Source organism: Ambystoma mexicanum, chromosome 4p (assembly GCF_040938575.1).
Source record: "Ambystoma mexicanum isolate Mex_15411 chromosome 4p, UKY_AmexF1_1, whole genome shotgun sequence".
NCBI lineage: Eukaryota > Metazoa > Chordata > Amphibia > Caudata > Ambystomatidae > Ambystoma > Ambystoma mexicanum.
In genome coordinates this window covers 742,370,168-742,383,306 of record NC_090927.1, presented here as the reverse complement: position 1 = coordinate 742,383,306, position 13,139 = coordinate 742,370,168, and the positions used below count along the sequence as shown (strand labels likewise).

Here is a 13,139-nt window from a genome sequence, read left to right as displayed (position 1 = left end):
GGGCCTTCCTACAAGTTTTGGTCATGGTTGGCATGCGGGCGCAGTTGCCCTTTTGATATTTATCGTGGAGTTTGAAGGAAAAGAGAGCAATATACTGAAGGAGGTCCTATTCAGACATGGTGTATGGTATTCTTTGCAGCTCAAACAGTTGTCGTGATGCAGAGGTAAGAGTGGCAAACACCCAGGCTGCACTTACAGAGGTGAAAAGGTAATACATCACTGATGCATGGTCACTCGTGGACTACACGTTGGTAGTAAGGGTGCTGAACTCACAAGCTTGACATTTGCCAAGGGCTTCTGAATATAAACCCATTACAACAGAGCTCTCTCATTCACCACTAACCCACCTCCAGTTTAAGGGCATTAGTTTGCACGGCTGGAAATGTATCCACATAAGTAAGGAGCCAGGTCTAGGAACGTAAGGATGACCTGGGAAATCTAAAAAAGTGGGCAAGTTCATTGCTGCTCATACGACTTCTCAGGGTTTTGGACATGTGTTTATTTCAGCCCAAAGTCCCATACAATGGACGTCAGAGACACTGATAGACACTCAGAAATGTATAAATTCCCAAGCAGGGCTCATCCTTTGCGTGAGCAGCACTACCACTCTCTGCCTTCAAAAAAATAATAATAAAAAAGTGCAATTTTAATAACTCTCAATTAAAAGCTTCCTCTGTGGAAATACGTGCATTACATACTTCTGAGAATGGGTATTTGGAAGTGAGCTAGAGATTTGTTTTGTGTAGTGTTCATCAAACTTCAACAAGATTCTAAAGGCAATGGGGGCTTACCGGCAACCTCACCTTACCATTTCCGCCGCCCGATATACCGGTACTACCGGGATATTAGGGGCGGTGGAGTAAGTTCCCATTCCCATGGAGTTGACTTGGAGTGTGCCTGTCCAGAAAAGGTGCCGGTACACTTTGTTACCGGAACCTTATTTCTGGACTGGCATATTACTAATGACCCCCAATGTGTGGGCCATTTTCCCTACATTTCCTTCAACCCCTCACCATGTGCGTGCTGCTGCGGGTCTAATAGGAGCAGACCTCTGTTATAAGTAGGGCAAGACTCTCTGATCCATCAAACAGTACAATGCATTCAGGCTTAGAGGGTGTGCACGAAGAATATGCATGAGACAAAGGACATCCAGTATTTCACAAAGGAGATTATTGGCAAATTGTGTTGGTCATTCTGAAAAACCAACTGCATTTTACTATTCTGTGGGACAATTAGTCCATCTGTATAATACGGTAGGCATCCAACAAGGAGGTACTGCGATGCGGATGGAAGTGAAACATACATTGGGCATCTATCCTGCTCCATATTGTCTTGTTCCATATACCGCTCATTTATGTCTACTAAAAGCTGCACCCAAGAAAAGACCTATCACCTGATCAGGCCTTTTTTGTGGTCACAGACACCAACCTTTTCGGTAGGTGGCTCATTCTTCCAAAGTCGGAAGGAATGCGCCACTTTCGGAATACATGTGGCAGTTGCTAGTATGGGTTGGAAACCAACCTAGCAACTGCCACATTTGTAAACTGGCTTTTTGGAAGCCTATTCTTGTGGCACTCCTCCAGTTTAATATGTGTGCTAAACTAGCGCACATATACGGTACCCTTTTGGTGCCGTTAAACTGGAGGAATGCCACAAGAACCCTTGTTTGGTGTAAATGGAAGTGTCCATATACACCCGTGTTGTATATGGACACTTTCATGTACACCAAAGCAAGCAGCACTTCCAACTCTCACCGGTCCTGGATGCAGCGTTCGATATTGCCTGCAGCTGGGAGCTATTTATCTCTTGCTTGTGGCCGAGAAGAACCTGATTAGCTTGACACCAACCGCTTCCTGGAGCTGTTTTTGAATCCCCACTCCAACTGGTGCTATACAAACACAATAGATCATATGGAATGAGCAAAAGGCTATTGCATGCTTCTTATTGGAAGTCGGATTTGGGACAGACTGTGTATTGCTATGTGCTGGCTCTTTGTTCTCCAGAGGTAGCACCCGCTTCCTGGGTGATGCCCAATATCCATGAGCCTCATTTAGGTCCTGATCATGGAATCATTACTTCGATCCCTGCGGATGGCAAACTACCCTTTATGTGTTCCCCCTTATTGCAGGCATTGGGTGCAGCGGCTGCAGATCAGACTCCGACTCTTACCTCTGAAAGCAGGTATCTGATTGCTGTCCATGACACCACTTGACCACCATTGGTCGACTCTGGCTCCTCCTTGAACTCCTCTTTCAGAAGTCGCAGGCCTTCCTATATAGGTGCAAGAGTTAAATAAGACAAAATGTTCCTATTTATAGACTATTTGCAATATTATTTTAATGTATCATTTTGCTGAGCACAGGGACAGTGGCAGGGGGCAACATGGTGGGTACATAGCAGCAAGTTGTGTAAAATGCTCACATAGTGAGGAAGAAGCTTACCATGAGTTCTGCACATCCAAACAGGAGCACTTCTCTGTAGTTCCAACCCGCCGTCAGCCCAAAGTCTGTCCTTAACCTAATGGCACAGTGAAGGAAGCAGAGGTTGTGCAGGACAGCTGGCCACTCAGCTCGTCTGCTCTGGCTGAGGGCTTTGGGGTCAACAAACCGCAACGATTGGATTAATCCTCCTTTCAAACTCTACAAAGCAAACATAGGAGATGGAGATTGGCTTCATTATATGCGGTATGTACTTAGGAAGCAAGCGCCCAAACATTCTCTGCTGTGCGTGATCTGTAAGGAAATATGTCGGGAAGAAGAATGGTTAAGCAGTAGCATCACACACAAAGGCATAAACATTGTGGAGCTTAGTTTAAGGCCTAAATCCATGTAATGACGGAAATGGAAACTAGTGCCAAAGATCGCAGGATTTTGCAAGTGTTCAACGAGGATTCACTGAGCTGACGTCAAGCAATTACCAACCTGACATATCCTTTCATTGAGATAAAGCACCATGGTGGCCATTGGCTTGCCCTTGCTCCAACGGGCACTGAAACACATCATGCAATCCTAAATGTATGTGGTGTGAAGGGTGTTCTGCCTCAAAAGTCTTTGTGAGCTGTGGTGTAGCAGCTTAAACATAGGCGTCTTTTCTAAGCATTGGCTAGCAGCCGCAGGTGTCCTGCGCGCGGTCCCCTGCAGGTAAAAGGCTAAGGCTACACAGATCACAATTTTACGAATCAGGCGTTAAGGGGTTAACGGCGCCGTAAACGGCGCCGACCCTTAACGCCTGATTCCGAGGTCCCTTTGCGCCATGGTGAGTTTAACACCTGCTTTTTGCAGGCGTTAAAAACCATGGCGCTAAGGGACCATGGTGCTAATTACGCCACCGTAATTTACGGGGCGTAATTAGCGCCTTCCCCACTCCCATTATGCCCTATGGGGCAAAAATGGGAATGGGGAAGGGTAAAATGGGAAATGGGGATTTACCGCCCCACTCACCTTGGAATGGGGCGGTAAATCCGCCATCCACCATGGTGTAAACGTAGTTTACACCATGGTGTTAAGGGTACGGCCCAGGCGGTAACTTACCGCCTGGGTCGTAATCATAGCGACTGTTTAGTTTCACTCTGAGGGGTAAAGGCTGATCTCATGCTGTCGAACTTCAGCTCAACTCGGCACGACAACTGCTCCCCATCTGGAACAACACGACCGCCCTATTCAAGCCTGGGTCGAACTGCTTGCATACCACCAAGAAGCATAGTTCATCGCTGTCGAACCGCCAAGGACAATGGAAAGGTATTATTGACTGTTAATTGCCCCACTGATACATCTTTGGGCACTAGAGACTGGTTAGGTCTCTTTTAATCCCTTTTTCTCGCACAAGAACATTTTCTTTACTGACATTCGACCCTGGCGCTAATGGGTTAACGGCGCCGTAAAAGGCTGCGGCGCCGTTAACCCATTAGCGCCTGATTACGAGGGCCCTTTGCGGGACCCGACCTTAACGGCTGGTCTACACCAGCCGTTAAAGTAGGGACCCGCAAAGGGACCTTGGTGCTAAGTATGGTACCGCAATTTGCGGTACCATACTTAGCGCCTTCCCCATTCCCATTGACCCCTATGGGGCAAAAATGGGAATGGGGAAGGGCCATGGAGGAAGGGGGCATTACCGCCCTGCCAACCTTGTAATGGGGTGGTAATTCCCCCTTTCTCCATGGCGGAGTCGGTAAGTTACCGGCATGGACCATGGTGCTATTAGCACCATGGTTTTCCGCCTGGGTCGTAATGAGGCCCAGTGTGACTATTGTTTGCCTGTTACTCCAGTTTCACTACCCAAAGTGCTGTAGCCTTCTACCTTTAGCATACTTTGTGTTCTTTCCACAGAGGCAGGTTATATAGTGTTTTTGATAGTTAGTTGTACATATGTTGTGTTTAATTAAAGTATATTATTTTCATAGATTCTTGATTGGACATTTCTTTATTTTGGACTGTTGTATTTCTGTGTTTGGCTTGCTACTGGATCACATCCAAACCCTTCTTAAGAGTATAGCCTTGCATGGCCCACCTTAACATAAAAGGGGAAGGAGGTATAGCTCTCATCCGTGCCTGCTTCACCTTTATGATTGGGATGACTCTTGTTTTATAGAAGTGTGAGGGCTGACTAGGCGGTTTAGTCACTACTCATTCTTGTACTCCTGCGAGGCAGAAGTAATTTTGTCACAATAGTGGTTCAGGCGATGTACAAAGCAGTATAAATTACTCACCGCAGTGACTGCTGTACTCCTATTCCATAGTCCCCTTTCATGCACACTAAGAGGACGTTGGTCAGAATGAGGATGGATCAGGGCATGTTGCGCAGCAGCATTAAAATTAAAAAAAAGAGACAGTGGCCCACAGCAGACATGCCACCCTGCTCATAACCCCCCACATACATGCTACTTGCTCTTCCATTCAGTCCCTCTATCTGCCAGTGAAGACTATCAAATTATTAGTGGGGAAAGAAGGAGAGCCATATGTGGAAAGGGGACTATATACTAGGAGTACTGTAGTAGATATGGCGAGTAACTGGTACTTACTCCTATGTCCGGACCCCTTTCCTCCATACTCATGGGAGATTGCAAAGCACCTGAACCTAAAGGGAGTTGGGCATACATCACTGGCCAAATAGGCTGCACAGGACTGTCTGCACAAAGTGAGCCTCATTCTAGAGCCGAGTTGCATGGTGTAATGCTTGCAAAAAGCATGCAGAGTAGCCAAGATGCCTCTAGAAGGTTGCAAAAGCCACCTTACTGCAGAACAATTAAGAATTGAAGATTTTGGGAGGAGGTACATTCCTGAAGTTATAATATTCTACAATGTGGGTGAGCAGCCAAAAGGCGGTGCTACCCTTAGCATCTTTAGTATCAGGGGAAGCTTCAGTGAAAGTGATGAAAAGGTGATCAGAGGGCCTCAAAGATTTAGTTTGCTTTAGGTAAAATCTAAGCACTCTAACCACATCGGGAGTGTTAAAAGTAGGTTCACCCACTGAGGAGGATTCTGGCAAGAATACAGGCTGGGGGATTACTTGATAGTTTAAAGGTAGACACAGCCGCCTTAGGGACGAAGGAGGGTTAACTATGGAGGGTCACTGTGTACCTATGAAAATCAAGGTAAGGCTCTGAGGGCCAGAGGACCGTATGCTTGCCAATACTCTGAGCTGGTATCATTGCAACCAAAATAATCTGTCTCTCACTGTTCCTACCAGATGTCAGCTGAAGCTGTATGTTCAACGGTTTATGAGGTAAAGAAGAGAGCACTACATTGAGGTGCCCAGGAGGATAAGGGGTCCATGTAGGTGGATGAAACCAAAAGAGGCCATCAACATGCCTCTTGACCCCTGGGCAGGCCAGCGAGAGGCTGAAAGATAAGTAGGACAGGGAGACCCTATCTGCAAAGTGAGGCATGAACAAAAGGAAATGTTCCAATGAGGGAGAACGGGAGGTGATCCCCTTATCCAGGCTCTAATAACTGAAGCTACTCAATTTGCATGGATACGGAGAGTTAGCAGAGGATTTTCCCATTGCTTAACAATGTTCAGGTTTTCTTTTTTTTTGTATTCACATATTTATTAAGCATATTAAAATTACAATCGAAAACTAACACTTTTTCAAAACACAAAAACATAGACCCTCCCGACCTTCCCTCACAGTCAAAGAACAATAAAAAATAGCAACCTCACTTTACCCATTTACCCATTTCAACATATTTTGACTCTTGAATAAAATTTCATAGCAGAAATACAGATTACAGCTCCAAGAATCTTCCCCAGATTTGTTCATACAGGTTGAATATCTTATTCTTAAACAAGATCACCCTCTCCAATGCAGCAATTTGCAGAAAATCTTTCATCCAAATAGAGGCAGAAGGCATCTGCTCACTCTTCCAGGCCCGCAGTATAATTTTCTTTGCAGATAACGATACTCTGAAGAACCAGCATCACTGCAGGAATGACAGATCCGCTATCAAATCCTCCTCCCACAAGACAATGCTAGCAAAATCCAAATCCACATCAAGCATTAGTACTTTGTTCATCGTCTTTGTGACTTCATTCCAGAAATCCCTTAAAGGACTACATTCCCACATCAAATGCTCAAACAACCCCACTCTGTGTTTGCATCTCCAACATGCTTCTGACTCTAGTAAGCCCCTTTCATATGGTTTCTGGGGTGTCCAATATACTCTGTTCAGGATTTTGATCTGTCTCAACCGTTCTCCCAGGTTTTTATGCAGTCAGGGTCACATTTTTGCATAAGTTATTCCATCTGCTCACACTCATTTCTTAACCCAATACTTCGGACCATTTTTCTAGTAGTATCACATTAGTCTCTTTGTATTTTCCAAGATGTTTACAGACCTTGGAGGTGAAGTATCCTAATTAGAATTCTTGCAGCAACTCAACCCAGTCTGTCTGCTCTTCAGGGATTCCATCACCGACATCCCTCTTCATTCTTTGATATTCCCCACAAGTGCAACCTTCTAGACCTCTTTCAGAAGTTAGTCTGTTAAAAGTGATCCATTTTCTATGTCCAAGTTTTCTTGAGTTAAGCCGAGCCCTTTAAACTCTATGAGCCTGATTACACATTTGGAGGTATTACTCCTGGAGGTATTGCGAATACCTCCAAATGTGTTTACCGTTACCGCTCACCTCTATTACTAGGTGGCCTGGTACGTCCCCATGATTACAAGTCATGTGGACCATGCTTTTATTACCCATTTTGGATTACCACATTCGTTAAACCCACACCCGGTAATTAAAACATGTGGTACTGCTTTTGTGTGGTGGTCAAATCTACCACACAAAACAAGCTGGGAAAATTAGTTGAGCCAAAGTCACAGATGAAACTCATAATTTGGCGGTTGTTTAAACAACCGGGAACTGAAATTACTCAGTGTTTTACCACTACAAACTTATGAGTCCCTATGTCCTCACAGACCAACCCACTAACAAAAGCGATTGAGGAGAGGAATGTAGAGCATGAACACACAATGCTCAGACAGAAGGGTCTTTGTCTAAGGAAGAAATGATCGAGCAACCAAATTCAACTTGAGGAGGTCAAGAACCAAATCCTGGTGGTCCACTGTGGAGCTATCAACAGCAGGTCAATGTTCTGGGAGCCTTTCCATTTCGGGAAAACTTTTGGAATCAGTGAAGATGATGGAATGTGTATAGAGTGTGTATACCCCAAGGAAGGCAGCTCCATCCCCTGACACTTCTAAGAAGTGTAATTGGGACATTTCATGTTGGCCTGAGAGCTCCACAAGAAGAGACCTGCACTGATTGAAAATCCTATACAAGAACTCCTGATGGAATTCCTGCTCATAAGGGGCTCGAGACAAGCTTCTCAAGGAATCTGCCTGAAGATTGAGCTCCCCCGCCAGATGAGTCGACACTGGGAAAATCTTTTCACCAGACCCCAACATCATAACTCAACAGCCAACCGGAAAAGGGGATGAGAATGTATTTCACCCTGCAGTTGTATTGTTTGCATAGATCAGTATTTTGTGAACCCAGAAGGGGATCAGAAAGGCCCTAAGGGCTTGAAAAAAGTCCTTGATTTCAAGGATGTTATGCAAATCACTCTACTCCCGTGGCCCATAAGTCGTCAGTTTCCAGGTGATCCATATTTGTCTCCCATATGAAAAGGACAGAATCTGTGGTCATAAACTTCATAGGTGAAGGGATCGTGAAGGGGACCCTCCCAGCAGACTGCCCCCTCCCTTCACCAATGGAGATCCTTGTTGACCATAGGAGGAATATACATCCTAACTGATAGCAGCTGATGTTCTAGGTTGAAGAGGCACCCAAGTGGAATAGAGCATCCCCGAGGTGCAGCCCGGAATGCCACCAATCTCTGAGAGAGAAGGAATGAAGCATGACAGCTGGTGAGGAAAAGGTTGCACAGCTTAGAGACCTCTGGAACACTCTTTTAGGGGATTACAGGATCTTCCATGACTGGTGTCTCATGCAAGGCCAATAAACTGAATGGTTTGTGAAGGAACCAGTGCAGACTTCTTGTGATTCACTGACAGGACAAATGCGCACAAAACAAATCCAGAGTGATGCACAGAAGAGAGAGCTTTCTCTAGGATTGCCACTTTCACCAGCCGAGACATCTAAGTAGGGGTAGTTCCCTTTCTGGCTGAGGAAATTCACAGTATCCGCCATCCCCTTGTTCTAAAACTCTTTGAGCAGACTTTAGCATAAAGGGGAAAACTCTGAACTGGTAGCACTGGCAAATGGTTGCACAATGATAAGTGCATTTCAGTATCTTTTAGGTTCAGATCACAAAACCACTCCCCCTGCATTGGTGAGGCCAACCTCTGGGAAAGGATGTCCATTTTGAGTTCTCCACTGGCAAGAAGAGGCTGAACTGGGAGAGGTCCAGAATGACCACATTGTTTTTCTTCAGATACACTAGGAACTGTGAGAAAAATCCCTCTAAATGGCCAGACAGGGGGAATTGTTCTATCTCCAGAGTTTGATGGCACTTGACCTACAGCGTATCAAACTTCCAGCATCTCTCCAGTGGAGAATATGGTCCCTTTAAAGAATACCTAAGTCCTGCCTTTTTATTGAGGGCCTGTAAATGAGTCACTGTGATCCCTGGTTTGTGTCATGGCCTGGAAGCCTGTGAAGCGACCAGAGCCATGAAGCATATCCCCTTTCAAGAAAAAAGTTGAAGAGTTTTATTTGGTTGGTTGTTTGGTAATCACTAAAAACGATTTGGCAGTAATGCCGTTGGCCTTTTCCTCTGAGAAGAAATCATGCATCGAGGGGGAGAAACAGAGCCTCCCCAGTGAAAAGTAGGGCCACAAATGTATCCTGAGCCTCCTGAATAGGTTCAGTGCCTCCCAGCCAAGATATGCATCTAGTATGCAAGCTGAAACTCATACCTTTGGTCACCGTCTCCCCATGACCCGTTATGGATTCCAGAATATAGTGAATTATCAACTTCACCTCGGCTAGGTCCGCTAAGAATTGTTCCCTCTTCTTTAGGGGCAGGCCCAGGGCAAACTCCCCAATCTCCCTACAAATCTTAAAATGTCAAGCACTTAGCATGGTGTCTGCTTTTACCTGGAGCAAGTGCATGGCACTGTTGGGGGAAATCTTTTTTTCTAAGAGCCTCCATGCCTTATTCTACTGGGAGGATGCAGACAAAACAGCCCATCCAGACCCCGACAATGAAGAGAGAGGCCGACCCTGAGACAAAGAGCCAGAAGGTGAGAGGACAGACAGGTATTTTTCTCAGACAGGAACCAGACTTTTGCAGCCAGCCAGTGCTGTGTGCCGGAAAGAGTGGTTCCCGGGAAGGAACTTGCCATTCTGTACAGGGGTGTACAGCTTACCTGGGGAAAGAGCAGAGCTGTCCATGTCCAGATTGGGGTCTGAGCGGGAGCTCAGAGAATAGGATGGGTCCTAAAACCTCCTCTCTGGTGTTGTCTGAGGCAGCTAACTCTGGACAAATGTAAGATTATGGGGCTACAGGCCTTGCCTTCCCTGGAGGGCTATGATTTGCCCTTAAGCTGTCTCTGCTCTGCCATGCTGTGTACACCCTGGCATGTATCGGTGGGAGGGGGGCAACAACTTACAGTGACTGAAGCAGGTTGCCAGGTGGTGCTGCTGTGGCCATGAGATCGGTGAGGCCCACTTCTCACTTGGAAGAGAGAACTCCCCCCACAGTGGACGGAGTACGAGCCCTTAGATCGTAGGTTGGTGAGAGAATGCCCTTGCCGTGTTCCCTGCAGAGTCTCACGTGAAAACCCAGTGGAAGTGTTAGAAAGACACTGAAAATTGCCATAAAGTTTTTCAGAGTTTATATGTTAATCATAATCATGCCTAGGGCCAGAATTCGGTCTGTCGCCGTAAGCATATTTTCTTTTCAGTAAACACTGACAGAACAGGAGTCTGCCTACTTCTCATAAATATTTCATCAACCAGCAGACTGAACTTCTAACACTTCTGAAGTTCACAAGCGAAATCTATATATCAAGTTTATTGGACAAGTCAGATAGATGAGAAAATATCCAGAGGTGTCTGTGTACTTGCACTTCATCAATCTGAATGACGGCATTAAAAATGCCAGTGGAATGCCCTATTGTGAAATCGGCAACAATACTTGAATGACAGAAGTGTAGAGAGTTTTTTTTTTTAAATGTAAGTTTTATTAGGTTTTCAACGCAAGGGTGATGCATAATTGGTACAATTTTGTTAACTTCACATTGTTACCACGCTGTCTTATTATAATTAAACAAAAAACGTACAAACAACACATTTAACTTTCCCTTCCTTTGTAGAATTCAGTTAATTTTGTCCCTTCTCGCCCCTCCTGGACAGTCGGTCCATTATATCTTGGTCGTTGGCATGAACTTTAACAATCATTAATGCGAGCGGGGACGTTTTCTTCATTTGGCATATGTGGGCCGTGTTGTGCGATGGGCCTCTGCACCAGTGGGGTATTATATGATGGTTAAGAGTCTTGTACATGTGTGATTTGTGTTGACTCCGGGTCTATGGATTGGTCTATACCTCGGCTTGGGATATATGTAGTGGCAAAGTCGCACCAAATTTCTTTGTGGTGTGCTGCTTTTCCATGGAGGGCTGCCGTGATTTTCTCCATCGTATATATGTTTGTTGCAATATTTATCCATTCTTTTTTTTGTGGGAGGTGTGGCGATTTCCATTTGATAGCTAGGCCCGCTCTTGCCGCTAATAGTAATGGAGGTGCGAGGACCCTTATCCTGACTAGTTTGTCGTCTTCCTCTTCTAGGCCGAATAGGGCGAGGAGGGGGGTTGCTCGTCTTTCAGTGCCATCTATTTGTTTTATCCATCTGAGCACCTCGTTCCAGTATATGCAGACCTTTGGACAGTCCCACCACATGTGCCAATAGTTAGCATTCATTCCGCATTGTCGCCAACATTTCGGGATGTTGGTCTGGTCCATTTTCGATAATCTGTGGGGGTCGTACTACCATCTATGTAATAATTATATAGCGTGTAGCTTGTGTTGTGCGGCATTTGACATCCAGGATTGTGTTTTGCAAATCGTGTCCCACGCTTGTTGGTCGAATTCTCTGTTGAAGTCTTTCTCCCATTTCTCTTTGAGGCGAAGATTTGAGTTCAGGTCTTTACTGATCAGGGCGCGGTACATGCGTGCTATGAGGCCTTTGTTTGTGGTGGTTGTATCCAGGATTTTCTCAAAGGCGGTTAGTTCTCTTTGGATCTTGGGTTTCCATTCGCGTTTGGAGAGGACGCCTTTTAGGCGTAGGTAGAGGAAAATCGGTACTGGGTACAGCTGGAGGGCTTCCTCCAGGTCTGTGATTGATATGAATTTGTCATCACGCCATAGCTGTCCAATCTTTTCGAGTCCGGCGTCGAACCAGGTTTGGTATCTGGGGTGTTCTGGGATTGCTTCTCTGACTCCTGGGGTCCACAGGTGGCTCAAGGGGGATGGCCATGTTGTCATTCCCTTTATTCCTTTTCCCTCCTTTCATATGTTCCATATCGCTCCTAGTATTGGATGGTCCCGTAGTCTTCGTGTAAATTGTGGTCTGGGGACCCATAGCCATTCCGAGAGTGTGGCGGGGGTGAGGTTGTTGTTGTCGAGCTGTACCCATTGCAGGTCTTTTCTATCTCGCAAATGGGGAATAAGGACCCTTAGCTGGGTCGCCTGGTAGTATTGTTCAATATCCGGAAGGCCGACCTTTGGGTAAAATGAGAGTCTCGTATGGTATTCAGGGTTTTTTCCCTTCCCATAGGAATCCGGTGATTGCTTTTTTCCACTTGCTTGAAGAAGTCTTCTGGGATCGACACAGGGAGGACTTGGAAAGGGATACAAGAAGCGCGGGAGGCTGACCATTTTAATGGCATTCAGTCGTCCCATCCAGGAGATCGTAAGTGGTCGCCATTTTGCGAGATCGGCTTTAAATGCGGCGAGGAGTTGAGGAAAGTTGGCTTCATATATATCCGTGACATTTCTCGTTAGATTGACGCCCAGATATCGAAGCATGCGACATCCAACAGTGAGGCCTAATCGGTTGGATTCCTCTTTCTGGGTTGTGGTGGCTGAGGAAAGAGGATGGATTTGATTCTGTTGACTTGGAAACCTGAGTTGAATCGCTCAGGGGATTGATGTCATCGGGTTCTGTATGTGTAGTAGTATATCGTCGGTGTAAAGGGCCAACTTGTATTCTCTTCCTTGGACTTGCATGCCTTTGACTAGTTGGTCTGCTCTGAGGATTTGGGCCAGAGGTTCCAGTGAAAGTGCGAACAATATTGCTGAGAGGGGACACCCTTGCCTCGTGCCTCTGCTCAGAGGGAACCAGCGGGAGTACTGAGAGTTCACTGTTACGGATGCCTGGGGTGCTGTGTACACTGCTTTGATTCCTCGTCGGAGGACGGGGCCAAGGCCTATTTATTTTAGTGTTGCTTCCAGGAAGTGCCATTCAACCCTATCAAATGCTTTCTCAGCGTCGATGGACAGTAATGCGGATGTGTTGAGCATTTTCCTTGCCTCGTGTATGAGGTGAAGGGTCTTGCGGGTGGAGTCTGCTCCCTGTCTGCCCAGGATGAAGCCGACTTGGTCATCGTGAATGATAGCTGGCATGTGTGTTTCCAGCCGTGCGGTGATGACCCGTGTATAGATGTTGGCGTCTATATTT

General features: G+C 46.0%; 1 protein-coding gene across 1 annotated transcript in view; it reads right to left on the bottom strand.

The window, feature by feature from the left end:
* The window catches only part of LOC138452855 (uncharacterized), a 1,928,742-nt gene that overhangs the window by 114,394 nt on the left and 1,801,209 nt on the right, over window positions 1-13,139 (bottom strand). The window contains exons 98-99 of the mRNA XM_069605205.1: window positions 2,442-2,639; window positions 2,170-2,271 (exon numbers count right to left, since the gene is read on the bottom strand). Of these exons, the coding sequence (XP_069461306.1) occupies window positions 2,170-2,271; window positions 2,442-2,639 (300 nt within the window). The remainder of the gene's footprint in view (window positions 1-2,169; window positions 2,272-2,441; window positions 2,640-13,139) is intronic.